Source organism: Psammomys obesus, unplaced genomic scaffold (assembly GCF_907164565.1).
Source record: "Psammomys obesus unplaced genomic scaffold, mPsaObe1.curated_primary_1811, whole genome shotgun sequence".
Classification (NCBI taxonomy): Eukaryota; Metazoa; Chordata; class Mammalia; order Rodentia; family Muridae; genus Psammomys; species Psammomys obesus.
In genome coordinates, this window is record NW_026596040.1 from 1,410,568 (window position 1) to 1,426,264 (window position 15,697).

At 42.4% G+C, this 15,697-nt stretch overlaps 1 protein-coding gene across 3 annotated transcripts in view; it reads left to right on the top strand.

The window, feature by feature from the left end:
- Arhgap26 (Rho GTPase activating protein 26) overlaps window positions 1-15,697 on the top strand; it is a 384,765-nt gene that overhangs the window by 239,850 nt on the left and 129,218 nt on the right. For all 3 annotated transcript variants that reach the window (XM_055622582.1, XM_055622584.1, XM_055622583.1), the window contains 3 exons: window positions 1,979-2,066; window positions 3,673-3,731; window positions 5,227-5,332. In XM_055622582.1, coding sequence (XP_055478557.1) covers window positions 1,979-2,066; window positions 3,673-3,731; window positions 5,227-5,332 — 253 coding nt within the window. The remainder of the gene's footprint in view (window positions 1-1,978; window positions 2,067-3,672; window positions 3,732-5,226; window positions 5,333-15,697) is intronic.

Here is a 15,697-nt window from a genome sequence, read left to right on the forward strand (position 1 = left end):
TTCTCATCAGACAGAAAAGTATGCCTGGTGACTCATCTCCTTCCCCAGTGGAAGTGCACTTAGCCCCGTAGGCAGAAACTCTTGCTTGATGTTCAGTCTTTGGAACTATTGAGAAAGAGGTAGTCCGGTTTCAGTCTCTATTTACCTGGCATGTCATTTAAATATCAAACTGGAAAGCCAGATCTAAATCACCATTTATCTTTTCTTACTCTTTCAAAAGATGGGGAATATGAACTAGGGACAACTAATTAAAGGCACCCAACTTCTCTGATGTCCTTGTGACTGGTTCAGGGATGGCTCACAATCTGAGCCCGTCCGGCCACTGTGACCTTAAGGACTTTTCCAAGAGACAAGAGGTGGGGACACTGGCTTGTTTGACTGAAAAGGCATGCCTAGGTTCAAGTGCTGAGCCTACCATCCAGATCCACTGTCTCTTTTTTCTGGCTTTGTCCTGGATGATTTCTCTGAGGCTCTTAATGGTAGCACTTAACACTTACATAACCTTTGAGCAGGAAGCACATCAAACAGCAGTTTGTCTCCTAGAAAAGAACTTGTGATCACTAGAGTCGGGCAGGTCCTGAACCATCCCTGAATCAGTTCACAGTATCCTGAGTTGTGCCTTTGAGCTGTCTACCTTGACTTTACTTCCCAACCCTAGAAGGAGCAATAAAAGAAAGTCCCAGTGAAATGAGTGAATGAGGCAGTGTGCACAAAGGGAAGAGAATGCTAGCTGAGCTGTCTGGATATGTCTTGATCTTGAGGCTGCTTAAGAAAGTGTGGGCTTTGCCTCCATACACCTAAAGACTCTTCTGCATCCCTGTCCTATTTGTTTGTGATCTGACCCATCTTGCTATAGTGACAGTGGTCCTTGATGACCCATGAAGCTGTTCATCCTCCATCCTCTGCCTTTTATTCTTGCTTGTCTGTGTTGCTCGGGGTAGCTACATGAATTTCTCCTTTAGCAGTGTCTTTACTTAAAATACATTTGCTTAAAGTTGCATGCAAGAAGAGGCTGAAGAAGAAGTCATCAGGGGCCAGCATAATACTGGTAATACTCCTTATACTTAAGACAACTGAAAGAAATACTATAAAATAATAGAGGCAAACCATACTTAATTCAGAAAATATAAAAACCACAATTCTTACTCCTTTAACACAATCGTTATAATTTGAAAGTGTTTGCTTTTAGTTCTTTTTTTATGTTTCTCAAAAATGTTTGAATCTTGCTTTTTAAAAACTTACTATTATATAATACAAGCATTTTCCATGTCATAAGTAGTATTAATGTAATGTTAAGTTTAAAAAATGGCAACATAATATTCCATCAGAGAATCCTACTGTAATTCACTTAACTACTCTCTTCTGATTAGACCTGTAGACCGTCTCTGTTATTTTTCCACTGTTTTAAAGAAGAGCATGTGCTGTAGGTGTCTGGTCTGCAACTTGGTGCATGCTTTGTCTTATTCCTTGAGGCATGATGGTGAGAAATGGAATTACTGGTTTGGAGGATCTGAACATTTCCAGACTCTTGATGATATATATCAAATTCCTTTTTAGTCTGTTGCATTGTTATCAGCTGCCTCTAGGAATTTATAAACTGAGTATCTTCACCATACTCTTCTTATAATAAATATTTGGATTTTTAAATGTTTCTCTGGCACATTTGGCAAAATAAATGTCTTATTTTTAACTTTTTTTTCTGTTTTTTTTTTTTTTTTTCTCAGACACGGTTTCTCTGTGTAGCCTTGGCTGTCCTTGACTCGCTTTGTAGACCAGGCTGGCCTCAAACTCACAAAGATGTGCCCTCCTCTGCTTCCCTGAGTGCTGGGATTACAGGCGTGTGCCACTACATCTGGCTTTTTTTTAAACTGTAATTTTCATTTTTCTAGTTAGTGATGAAGTTGAGTGCTTTCGCATATGAATATTTGCTGCTATCATGTTTGATGTTTTGTTTTGTTCATTGTCTTTTCCCTCTTAGACCCCAAAGCAGCTTCTGAGACAGAAACTGATATCTGTGCGGAATGGGAGATAAAGACCGTCACGAGTGCTCTGAAGACCTACCTGAGGTGGGGATTTCCACCTGTGAGCAGCAAGCCACATAGTTAGCATGCTGTCAGAAAGAAAGCAGTTTTATTTGCAGCCTCCAAGAGAGCTGCTGGGTGGGCGTTTGAGATGTGGAAACTGCTTCTGTGTGGGAGCATTAAGTTCAGCTCGTCAGGCTGATCGTAAATTGCTCAGGGTTGACGGGCTGTCACTGTGCAATGGTGCCAAGAGTGATTTAGAAAACCCTCATCTTAATGAGATGCTCTGAGAGGATTAGCCTTAGACATACCCTAAACTGTGGCCTTGCCTTAATGATCTGTTATGAAAACAAGAACTCATACATCACTCCATGAAGCAGGCTTGTTCACATACCCAGTTTATTGTGACTGTTTTGAGTTTTCCATAGAATATATTGCTTATCGTGTTCCTTAAAAATGAGAAGATAGATGTGGGAAAACTGCCTTTTGGAAATTGCCGTTTGGTCTCTGCTGGTATGGTTAACTAAATAAAAAGGGAGAGAAGGAGAGGGCGAAAGAAAATATTACCATGTACTATTGTACATGAATTATTGCTCTTGTCTATCTCTTATTTGGACTATAGGCTCACTGCTTACCACCTCCCTAACCCCCATGCAGCTCTGCAACTTACACTTGGTAGGAACGCCATAATTCTGTGCTATAGTTATATTTGAGAATGGGTTATAGTCTTAAACAGAGGAGAACTGGAATCATGTGTTGAATAAGCCTCTATACAGATTTCATGAAGATTCATGTGTTTAGGTGTCTAAGGAGCTCACAGAAAAGGAGTTGCTGAAGCCAACTTTATTTGGGACATTGTAACAAATGAGAGGCAATTTGGGAGGTGACGAGGAGTTGAGTTTGGGAAGCTAGGGAAGCTGATAGAATGACATTTGAGCCAAGTGATGAAGAGTCTGTATGGTTACTATCTGAATTATCGGAAAAAGCTCATTTGCAGTTAATCATGTTCCCATGATTAACTGTGCTAGTACAATGACCTGTAGCCCAAGAGGAAGAAATATTCCTCTTGGAAGTGAAACACCTACTTTTATGGTGTTTCTAGAAGTACTGATTTCAACACCATACTTCTGGAGAAATGAGAGTCTAAGGCCAGCTGGGGTAGATATGTAACTGGTTGCGTGTTTCTCAGACGTGTCCTAAAGTGCTCTTGTTCATGGATGACTCAGTGGCTGATGAAAGGAGGTCTTTTGGTTTGTGGTATAGTTCTGCATTAGCCCTTGTCACTCGTGACTGGTGTGTAGTTAGAGCTGCCCTTTTAAAAAAAGAAGAAGAAGAGGGACAGAATAGTGCACACAGCTGTGACCCCAGCACCTGGGAGGTGGAAGAAAGATCAGGAGTTCCAGTTCAGCCTTGGTGCCATAGCAAGATGCAGTTAGTGGGGAAGAGGTGAGGAAAAATGTGAGCCTGAGGTTTCTGGAGGAATGTCACCTGCTTTCTGTCACACTGCTACGGTGAGCTGCACCTATTGTTTCTCTATTGTTTCTCTGCACTCTGTGTGTTTGAGGTGTGCGGTGCTGTCTGGCAGTATTCAGCAAGAGGAGTTGTCTTACTGTGAAACTGACTTGTCTATGTCTGTATATTTTAATTCTAGGATGCTTCCAGGACCACTCATGATGTACCAGTTTCAAAGAAGTTTCATCAAAGCAGCAAGTAAGCATCTTTTGGTTGTTGTTTTAAGGAGAAAAGAATAGATTTTTTTTTTTTCTATTTCGGGGAACATTCAGAATCCCAAAGTAGATGCTATGTAGCCTGTCACAATCTATATCAAAATGTCTGCATACAAACTTAGGAGACTCTGTCACAGAATAAAAACGAAATGGAATCAAGACTGCCAGGGGCCTTACTAACACTTTGACTTTACAGTGGAAAAGAAAAATTTCAGAGGTATTTTTCTTGGCTGGAGGAGAGATGAGTAGAAGGAAGGAGAGATGAGACAGAAAGGCAATTTTGCCTTTCCAGTTTTCAGTATTGGAGTGTAACTTCCTGTAGTTTCCCCGCCCTTAAAGTAGCATTCTGCAAAATGAATCAGACATTGTACATTTCCTAAATTGAGAAATGAAAGGATTTCCCTGAGTATGACACCATTTATGTAACTTCACGGTCTTTTTTCCACTGCGTCTTCCCTGTACAACTTCTGATCATTCTTGGCTATATCATCTGGGTTCCTAGTTCATATTACTGGTGTTAAAGTACATCAGGATTAGGTTCAAGCTACCCTAAGTATACTGGAATCTGTCTACGTGGGGCAGACCAGAGGTAACGGGGCAGTTAGATTCTCTATCAGATTTAAACCTGGCAGGACTGCTCTTGGCATTATGATGCCCATAGCTGTGTCTCTGCTGGTTCCTTTTAGCCTTTAGGGTTTGTTTACCCTGGTAACTACTACTGGCCTAATTTTTATAGTACCTAATGTTCCGCTAGCCTTATATACTTGAGCTTGTCCTCTTCAACAAGGAATGGAAAGGCATGGGAGAAAGCTGGGAGTGAAGATGGTGTTTATGTGAATGCTTTCTCAAGAGAAATTCCAAACCATTCTCTAATTAAACTTCACATCAGTTCTATAAATAGGTATGATGAGTATTGACACTCTATTTCCCAGAGAAATGAAGCCACTTCCCCAAGTTTAATCAAAAGGTGACAGGCTATGTTATAGGTTATAGAGTGACAGATTTAAATATTTTATCTGCCACTGTTCTTTCAATACTAGGCTAGTGTGTTATACATAACTTAAGCACAGTAGTGATTTCATTGTTGAATCTGGATACATTATTTTGAAATTTGAGATCTCTGTAATGTTCACATAAGATCTGTTTATCACTTGACAAGTGCATAAAGTTCCTGCTTTCCTTGAAATGAAGTTGGTCCTCTAGGGAGCCAGCTGCTCCCGTGTTTGTTCCTTCTCTGGGTGTGGGGCTGACCAGCTCTGTTTCATCACAGCCATTATTTGGATGAACTCTGATACGGAAAGCACATTGAAAGGCCTTCCAGAGCCAGCCACTCTGGTCCCAAGCACGCACACAAGACAAGGTCGTAAATCCTCGAGAACATTTTCCTTGTGTTAGTGCCGAGGCTTTCTTCCCTCGGTCTTATCTTGTCCAGTAACTTAGCTGTGATTCCAATAAAGCGTTACCCCTTTCCTTCACAGAGCTTGAAAACCAAGAGACTCGAGTCTCTGAGATCCATAGCCTTGTTCATCGGCTCCCAGAGAAGAATCGGCAGATGTTGCAGCTGCTCATGAACCACCTGGCAAAGTAGGTTCCTCTCCAACTGCTGCCCTTCCCTCCCCTCAGAGAGTTCTGACCTTCACAGTGAGGTCGGTGTGTCTGTCTGCCACTGTTTTGTCAGGTAGGCTGGAGGCTCAGGAGAGAAGTATGTGCTGTGGTATCTGCAGAGAACAGACTTAGCGCCAGGCGGCCTTTGCTAAGGAGCCTGCTGAGGGCCACAGTACAGGTAAGCGGAGGTTGCAGGGAGAGTACATCCCAGAGTACATCAGCCGTTATTCCAGGTCACCATGGTGTTGTCAGGGTTTAGATGTTCCTTTTGATGACAGAGGACAAGCAATATGTTGTGTAGTTACAGAACTTAGATTTGGGGCAAGAAGGCCTGTATTTGAGAGGTGTCTGTTCTTAAACTACTTAGCCATCATCAGACAAACCACAGGTCCACCCACTCCTCAGCTCTCTTATTCATCAGGTGTGGACAATAGAGTGTCTTCATCTTTAAGGCCACTGGTTTTTAAAGTTACCTTATTAACCCTTTGGAGAAGCCTGGAGAACAAGGGACCTGTTTTTGGCAAATGTCCTCTTGCCCTGCAGCATCTCTAAAGCACTGAGCATGGGCCTGGTTTCTGTGCTGGGAGTTTTAACAGTGTTGTGATGCTTTTGAATTTTAGTGGATACTGTTGCCTCAGCTGTTTCTGAGTAGCCGTGCCGAGTTGCTTTGTGGTAGTCATTACATGAATGCTATGTTCTGACCTTCCTTCGATGGAGTGTTCTTTATTGAAGAACAGTAGTGGTGTTAGGTGTGAATGCATAGTTTACTCAATCCATTAAGTCCCAAACTCACCGAACTGATGTGCTATAAATCTACCCTTCAGCAGTGCTTTGCTCATGCCAATAAGTCAATCCTTTGGGGCAGGCTGATGCTCATATGCAGGAGATTGTTATGGTTCATTTTCTTTCATCTGTTAAGACTTGATGCTACCTTTTATGGGGGGTACACATATGTCAACCATAAAGATTTACAAGGCTATCAAAAAGAATCAAGGATGTTTTGTGTTTTTTGGTGAGAAACAAGTGGTCAGAGTCAAGGAATTTTCCATTATTGATCACTTTTTTTTCCTTTTTTTGTGATGCCGTATCTGAACTACATATTCAGAAATAATTAAGAAGTATAATTGAGGCCATGTGAGTTTGCCGGAAGAATGCCCCCAAAGTGTCAAAAGAACCCCAATGATGTTCGCTTAAAACATGGTTTCAGAGAGCAGCTCCTGATGCTCTGAGAGAAGTTTTGTGCTTGTTCCCCTACAACCCAAAGTCAGGCATTTGCTGCCCTAGAAAGCTGGTTTCTACCATTACAAACGGAACGTTGAAATGGGAGGTTTCAGGTGAATGCTCTGCTTGGTGCGGTGCTTGTGACTGGTGATGGCCTCTGAATCCTCGGGAAGCTGGTAGTTCTGCTGGGAGCAACTGGAAGAGAGAAGGTCTGGAAACTCGCTGAAAGCAGTGGTTCTTTCCATGCAATGTGATTGGAATGAGCTTAATTGGATCAAGAGTTAGAGGCAATCCATCAGAACCCATACTGAAAATTTTCTGTTTGTAAATTGCCCCAAGGATTAAGACTCTTCAAAGAAGAAAGCCATTAAAACAATAAAACAAAACAGTCCACCCTCTCTCCAACTTAAGATGTAATACAACTAGAGAATATACAAATTGTGCCTGTGTTTCTGACTTCTTGCCTTCTGACCAGTTTCTACCAAGTTATTGCCCCCTCTCCCTGTGGGTGTTTATTCCATTGCATATCTGGAGCCTTTTGAGTCATTTGGTGATGGCTGCCTTGGCCTTATACCATTTCTTTGTTCCTTAAATCAAGAGTTCTATTAATCCCCTGGCTCCTGTACCTTTGGGTGGGTTAGAGCTACTGAGGTGGAACAGACTTCCCCTCTCAGCTGTGCTCTGTGCCCATGGAGTTTTGAGATTTAAAATGTCCCTGAGAGAGATGGATGGAGGAGCCTTGCTTGGGAGTTTCTTTAGTGCTCAGGGGCGTTCTCAGACCATATCTAAACTGTGCTCTGGCATACACTACTGTCCTTATTTTAGAGCCCAGCAGTGAGGGAAACTGAACTTGGGGCAGGATCTTTGTTTAATTCCAGTGCTCTCAGATTCAGACTTAGCCTAGGACTGGCCTGAGCTATTGTTCCCTGGACACTTGCTTTAATGGTCAGCTTCCTTCCTAAGTTTTGATTTCAGGGTTGGCTGCTGGAAATGCAGTGTTTACTTCTCTTCTTACCTATTCTTTGCCTGTGTAACGCAGCCTCTGGTTCAAAGTCAGATGTTATGCATTGTGCCTTTTTTGGCTTGTTTTATATTTTACAAAGTTTTATATTTATATACAATTTATATTTAATCTCAAGAAAAATACACTCGGGGAACTGGTAGGGGCTTGTAAGGAAAAGATCAAACTCCTGACCTCTAAAGCAAAATGATGACTAATACATATCCAGGTCACAGAGAGGTTGGGTTTCTTCCAGAACTCAGAGGGAACATCAAAATTACAGGCAATCATGAGCATGCTTGCGTTGATCCAGCTTAAATCTACTATGGGAGGTAGATGTTTTCTCTTTATGTCTTGGGATCCAGGATGCAGTCCACAGTTCCTCACCTGGAAGTATGTTTGGAGTCACCCTAGGTGCTTGCTTATGCTGGCACTTCTGTGCCACACTGTGACTCTATTAGCAGCTGTCCTTCTGGGTTGTTTTCCAGATAGCTAATATACAGATAGACCCTTGAGAACTACTGGCTTACAGGAGGGGTCATATATAAATATTTTTGAGGAAAGGGAAATGGTATTTGAATGGAATATGTTGGAATTTTGGAGTATATTAATGCTAGAAGAAGAAAATTGACTCTTAAAATGCAGAATATACTATTGTTATTGTTTAATATCTTTAAATCTGGTTTGATTTCTCCAGATTTTGCATTAAATTGAGCTCTAAGCACATGAATTTATTTTTAAAACATTTTCATTATGAAGGAAATCATGCCAGGCTAGCTCTAGATCTCTGCAGTTCTGCTTCTTAAGACTTCGTTTTCTGATTGGTGGAGAGGGTAGAGGGAGAGAGAGAGAATCTGTGTTTACCAGGTAGACATGGGGGCAGGTATGGCTCATAAGAGAAACAAGAAAGTAAATTCCTGATCTTGTAATTGTGGAATAAAAGAAAAGTGGATGAGTAAGAAAGACAAACCTCATGGTAGTTTCCTGATGTTTACATATTTGAAGACTCCAAGTATGTTGGCTATCCCCACACGTATCATTCACAGTGGCTCATCCTTAACTTTATTACAGTGTCTGTGCTCTGTAGGAGGATTTCAAAGCACTTTCTATATACATCAGGGGTCACTATTGAAAAATACCTTTTCATAGCTGGTTTTCCAAAAACACTTGCTGAGAAATAAATCTTACTCTTTCTTTTTTGATGCAGTTACCTCAGTGTGGCGAGGCACACAGAGGCAGAACTCATCTTGCTCAGGATGCTTTGAGCTTCAATAAAGAGAAAACCTAATGCAAAATAGCTTAATAAAAGATCTGTTATGTTATCACAAAAAAGTCAGTTTTGAGAGCTGGTTAATTTGAGGCTTTTGAAGGACCCAGGTTATTTCCTGCTCAGCCAGTCTCCTCTTGGGGTAGTAAGATGTTACATTGTGTCCCTAAATATCAGTGGTTGGCAGAGGCAGAAGAAACCTTATTCTTGAGCCTCTTTGGGAGTTACAATGATGCTTCTGAAGCTATTCACAGACTTACCAACTTTTGTTTGTTTATTTGTTTGTTTGTTTTTTCTTGCTCCAAAGCAGTTATCAGCTAGAAGGGAATCATCATGATTACGACAATTCACCTGAGCTTCGGTGAGAGGCACAGACGTTAGAATGAAAGCTTTTTATAGGCATTCTCATGTAGGCCGCTCATAGTGTCTCTTCCAGGTAGCCTTAGCAAAATAACATTCAGCAGATGTTAAGTTTGCTAGCGATCTTTCTGACGTGTGATAACTCATCAGGACATGTGGGATCAAGTGGCCAATATTTGTGGCTTGGGCTCATATATACCAAATTATGAGATTTGGGGGTAACACAGTAATAAAGAAGGCAAAATTAACTCTGTGCTTATGCCTCCTCCACAACTTTCCGGTTGTTTAAGGGATCATGAAGGAATAATGTGGGACAAATGCTTGGCATGGAACTAAGAAAGACTTTAGGTTATGGTGGCTTAGATTTTTTTTTTTTTCCCTCAATCCTGTGACTGAAGCCTGAGTATGGTATCCATATTTCTTTTAGGCGCTAGAAACAGTGGGTTGAGTTCATGTAGAAATGCTTGTGGTTAGAAGCCCAAGTAGGCCTTGGCTCCAAAAAGGGTGGACCTAATGGCTAAAAAGCATTCCATGATGTTCTTAAAGGGTCAGAACGAAAAGAGGTGTGCACTACTAGGTGGCCCTGGCACATGTCTCATATAGCGCTACTACGCTTTCTCTGTCTGAAGCTTCGAAGATAGGAGTCAGAATGAGCCGCTGGCTATGTGAGGAATGCTAGGGCTTTCTTTGCCACCAGGGGCTCCAGACCAAATAGCTGGGAGATTTACAGTCACATTCACTGCAGTTAATGTTTTCGATACAGTGGCTGTCAGAGGTGGATGCTCCTGTGGCTTCTCAGACTGCTGCCCATCAGCCATTGTACCCCATCTCCCAAACCTATCTTCTCTCTAGTAGCCAGGAGACACTTTATGCCACCAATATGGAATGTCATTGCTCCTGGGCCACTGGTGGTTGTGGCTTGATACCCCATGCGGCAGTACTTCAGCCGCTAGTGCCAGGTTGACCTCACACTTGCAGTCCTTCTGCTGCAGCCTCAAAAGTGCTAGCATTACAAGCATGCACCACCAGGCTCAGCTCGTTTTGACTGAACCGCTCTTTATTTCTCAAATCTATGTACTTCTTTCTATTTCTATTATTAACTCCCCAAGTTGCCAGTTTTTCCCCAGCTGCTTGTAAAGCCCTCCTCCTTGATTGCAGTGGCTGGCTCCCCTCCAGTCCACAGAGATCAGGCCCTGTAGGTAGAGAACTTGGAGCACAGGATATTTCAACATGTGCTACATCTGCTTAGAACAAACAAACAAAGAAAAAAACACAAAATGATAAAAACTTCAAAAGCAATTTCTCCATTGCTGTTATAACAAAACCCTCCATACAGTCTTCAGCTCCTTTGGACTTTACAGCCCTGTCTGTGTCTTTTATAATCACCCTTGTCTTTCTATTCTGGGATTTATAGTAGGCAGTCTCACAGGATATTGGTTGAGCTGAAACATGAGTAGTCTTCTGGATCATTTCTCAAGCATCCTCCCTGCTCCATCTTTTTCCTTTGGTTGTCATTTTCTCTCCTTTGGAATGGCTGCTGCCCAAAGCTACCTCATTCTAGCTTCAGTACAGATCACATAGTTCGTTCTACAAGATCCCCTCCTGTTTCACATGCCTCTCACTTTTCTGAGCTCCAGTTACCTCCTCTGTTTCCCTTTTTAGGTGTACCACTTTCTGCCTGTGGCACAGTTCGCTAATCATCTTTCTCATCCTACCATCAGAAGCTTCCAGAGGATCCACAGTCCATCTTTCTTGTCACCCTTTCTTACCTATAAGCTTCAAACTGGCCTCTAGCTGGAGCAGCCCTCATGTGTTCTGTTGTGTGGTACTACCACACATTGCTGGTTTAAAAGTCTAAATAGGTTTCAGGGACTTTTAAAGGGTGTAAGGTTACTTGAAAGAGTCTAACATGCCTGTTAGCAGCTGGCTTTTGCTGAGCAGAAGCCACATTACCCACCAGGGTGTGTTTCTCTGGTTTTCCATAGTCTTCCATAGCCCACTTGTCTCTTGTGCCCCACCCAGTTCTTTTCCTCATCTCTGCCTGGTCACACTGCAGGTGTTTAGGTTTACACAAGACAGTCTGCTTGTCTCCACAGATAGGATTTGGTGATCCGGTAAGTGAAGAAGCAGAAATGGGCTGGGAACACTGCTGCCCTGTCTGCCTCTTCTGTCCTTTTCTTGTGAATGACCTGCTATTTGTAATAGGTTGGAGGTCCCTGAAAGAACCAGGCCAGACTACTTTCAATCGTTTTCATGCTTACAAGGCAGGGAGACACTGTTCTGTTCTCTTCCGTTTAATACTAATGATCCTCAAAAGATCCTGTCCAGCTTCTTTTGGTAGAGCCAGAAGAAAAACCTCTTTGAATGGACACAGCAGAGAGGACAGCCATTTATTTTAAAGCAAACAAACAGCTAGCTATCACTTTAAATCAATGGAAATGAGCGAATAATCAGAGATCAACCCTTATTTAGCCCCCTTGTCAAACACTTTCAGCTTAACAATTTTGTGGTCTGTGGCTTTCAGGATTAGAATAAAAGAAAGATACACATTAAGTCTAATTTTTTTTTTTTTGTCTTTAAAAATAAAAATCAACAAACTTTCTGAATGCACCTTTCTCATCTCATGGAGCACCCATCCTCCAAGAGAAAATGCTTGGTTTTAAACTACTAATTCTTGTAGTCTGTGCTCCTTAGATTCAGGCCTTCTGTTAGTTTTTAGTTGTTCCACTCACATTTGGATTTATTTTTCAGCTACTTTTCTGTTTTTATAATTTATCCTTTTTGAACTCAAAGAGTCAGCTTTGGAATTGCCTCTCACGATTTGGAAAGGGGCCCCTCTCTCTTTCCTTCTTTAGTTTGTGCCTGTGGTGTTGTGAAAGCAAGAATAGCAACAACTTGCTACCTTAGTTCCTTCTTTGCTAGATCTGGTTTCAAAACCTGGAGTTCTGTATCGACCCTGGAAGCAGTGACGAAAAGTCTTTAGAGCAGCACATCCTGTCTGCATTACATACTGAATATTTTTTGAGCTTTGTCTGTTTGTTTAGCTACATTCTTTTATCTTATGTTTTCTGTGTTCCTAAGAATGACCTTGAACTCTTTTGAGGAGAGTGGTGAGGGCAGGTGAGGGATGGTTGAGACAGTTTCTTATATAACCCAGACTGGGCTCAAACTTTCTATGGACCCAAAGATGACCTGGAACTCCCAGTCCCACTGTTTCCACCTCCTGGGTGCTGAGGTTATTGGTGTGTGACATTACATTAGTTTACATGATACTGGTGATCAAAACTAGCGCTCTGTGCATGTTAAGCAAGCATGCTACCAACTGAGCTACAGCCCAACCACATAAGATATATGATAATTATATATATATATATATATATATATATATATATATATATATTTACACTGACTGTTTCTTCTCACCAATTCTTCAAGTAGTTGTGGTTCATATATGGTAAGGCAGACTTGTAGGAATTTGAAGTTCGTCTATAGGCTCTGAGGGCACAGTGATTAACAGAGAACATACTGGAGTCAGGGTACCTGATTTGGATCTGTTCTCTCCTATAGCCTTGCAGCAGTCAATTGCTTCCCTAAACCTCTCTGTATGTATGAATGATTATATGGTGGTGCTAAGGATGGAACGTGGGCTTCCTATATGCTAGGCAAGTGTTTTACCACTAAGCTCTATGCCCAGCTCCATATGTCATTTCATTGTATCATCAACATTTAAATAAGAACATCTTCTAACTCATGTTGCACAATGATAGTCTGAGAGCTTACAACTTCCTGATCACAGTCCCAGACCATCATAACCTCTAACAGCCAACACAGAAAATCACAAGCTGAAATGTTGTCAACACACACACAAGCACTGAAACCAGTTAATGTGCTTCAGTGGGCAAGCCTGGAGGCCATGGGAGGCGGCGCATGGGGGGGCACACTAATCCCTATGTGCAGTCACTATACAGATTCCCTTCAGGGAATTAAAATAGGTTCAAGAGTGCAGGGGACCTTGTGGAAGAAGGGAGGAGATAGAAAGACAGGGAAGGGATAGGAGCGCCACAAGGAGAGCAACAGAGCCAAAAAAATCTGGGCCCAGGGGGCCCTGCAGAGGCTGATGTTCCAACCAAGGACCTTGCATGAAGAGGACCTAGAGCCCCTGCACAGATGTAGCCCATGGCAGCTCAGTGTCCAAGTGGGTTCCCTAGTAAGGGAAGCAGGGGTTGTCTCTGACATGAACTCAGTGGCTGGCTCTTTGATCACTTCCCTTTACGGGGGTGGGGTGGGGGTGGGTGTGGGTGCAGCCTTGCCAGGCCACAGAGGAAGACAAAAGCAACCAGTCCTGATAAGACCTGATAGGCTAGGGTTAGATGGAAGGGGAGGAGGACCTTCCCTATCAGTGGACTAGGGGAGGGGCATAGGGGGAGAAGAGGGAGGGAGGGAAGGTAGGACTGGGAGCAAACAAGGGAGGGGATACAGCGGGTCTACAAAGTAAATAAATTGTAATAAATAATAAATAAATAAAAATTAAAAAAAATATAATAAAGAGTTCAAGAGCCTGGGCAGATGTTGGTTGTAGAACCTATGAGTTTAACTCCTGCCAACTCTGCTTCATTCTGCCTAAGAACCTTCTAGTAAAATAGTTTCTTCTTAATTGGGCAAACCAAATAAGAGGTGATAGCATGCACTGCCTTGGAGTTGTGCGAATCTAATGCGCCTAAAGCCCTTAGAAGGGTGTTGAGCGTGTGGAACATCTGCAGATGTCAGCTCCTGCAGTCTGAGCAGTGAGGAGGCGGGAGGAAGATGGGACAATTACTTAAGCAATTAAACCCAACTCTTCTGAGCGGATGGAACTTTCTTCATAGTTATGTCGTAAGGGAAGAAGACCTTGGGGTAGATGCTGAAATCAGCGCACAAGCCTCCTGCTTGAGAGACTTCTGTGAGTATACTTTGCCCCGGTTTTTTTTTTTTTCTTGGTTCCTGGTCTGTATTTGGGCCAGAGGGCTAAGCATCTCACTCTTCCTATTGAAAGATGAGCTAGCTCAGGGCCAGCTGGGAGAAAGAGCTGTTATATCTGGTTTCAGTTCCCACCTTACACCAGACCTCACACCACTATGTGAAGATTCCGGGCCTCCAGGATTCAGTGCCAGGGAGCTAAGCACCTGTTCATCAGAGCAAGCCCAGCAGAGCTGATTTCCATGATGGCTCTTGCTCACTCTCCCCCTCCCGCCTCTTAGTGTCACAAGGCTGATTTCATCTGAAAAGCAGCTGTGTTTACTGCAGTTTAATAATTCTTAATTTCCTGAAGGGAGACACATTATATCATGAAGACTCATCTTAGTCTGCATGATTTGGAAATTTCCAATCTTCTCTGCAATATTTGAAATGTCTCTGTTTGTGGGAGACTGACTTTCTTTCTGTGTAATTCAGCTTCACTACCCTCTCAGATATATGCTTTGATTAACATTGCTGTCTGCCGCGAAGAGCATCCTCTCTGCTGCCCAGCCTACCACAAAGTACCATCTTTTCCAGTCACCCAAATTTGCATGTATTTACATGGAAGACTGTGCACATAGGCAGCTTCATTCTCCCTTAGTAGATACTTTGTTATTTTTCCATTTTAAGTAAGACAAGGTTAGGAGAAAGATAAGCTACTGTGACCACCCCTTTAGCCCTCTGCTTTGTACAGGGACATTTTTTGTTGAGTAGCTCAGCATCCTGATCTTGTGTTTCCAACTCCGTAATATAAATATAAGCCTGTTTTTCCTCATCCTACTCAACAGGTGGGAAAGTAACCCAAAAATAATTAGTCTTGGCCAGTATACTGTAAGGTCTTCCCGAATACTTGAAGGCACACAAGATTGGGTCCAACTTTATTAAATTCAGGATTTCGGTGAGGAAATAGAACACCCTAGGCCTCAATGTAGAGGTGGCATGTTAGGTGTTTTTGTTTGTTTGTAAGCAACAAAAGTTAGCTTTCAGTAATTTAAGATATGTGTAAAAGAAGGAAGTTTATTGGGAGGTTCCTGGGGCAGTGAGGGAATGGAACCACCAGGCATTGCAAAGTGTTCTTGAGGTTCCTCATGCTACCTGGCATCACTGTCTGCATTATTCTCTCAGCCCCTGCCTTTTCTCTTCTGGATGATTATCTCAGGTTTTACTTCTTATTTGACAGAAAAGGTGCATTCATTCAGAACTTCCCCAAGCTTTTGCCACCAGATTAGCGCCTGTGCCTGTGTTTGTGCCAGCTGTCCTGTGTTTCCATCCAGAGACAATATGTCTCTCCTACCTGTGGCTGTAGAGCCAACCCATTGGGACTGCATTTGTTCAGACTCAGCTCTAGTATTTCCTCTCTTCCTCCTGTCCTTGAATCTTTCGCATTGACATACATTCGTGTAATTTCCTCAATACCTTAAAAACTAAGACAACAAGAACTTAAAAGAGTCTTCACAACTCCCTACCTTCTGTGGACAGCGTCCCATTTCTCTATGTTCTT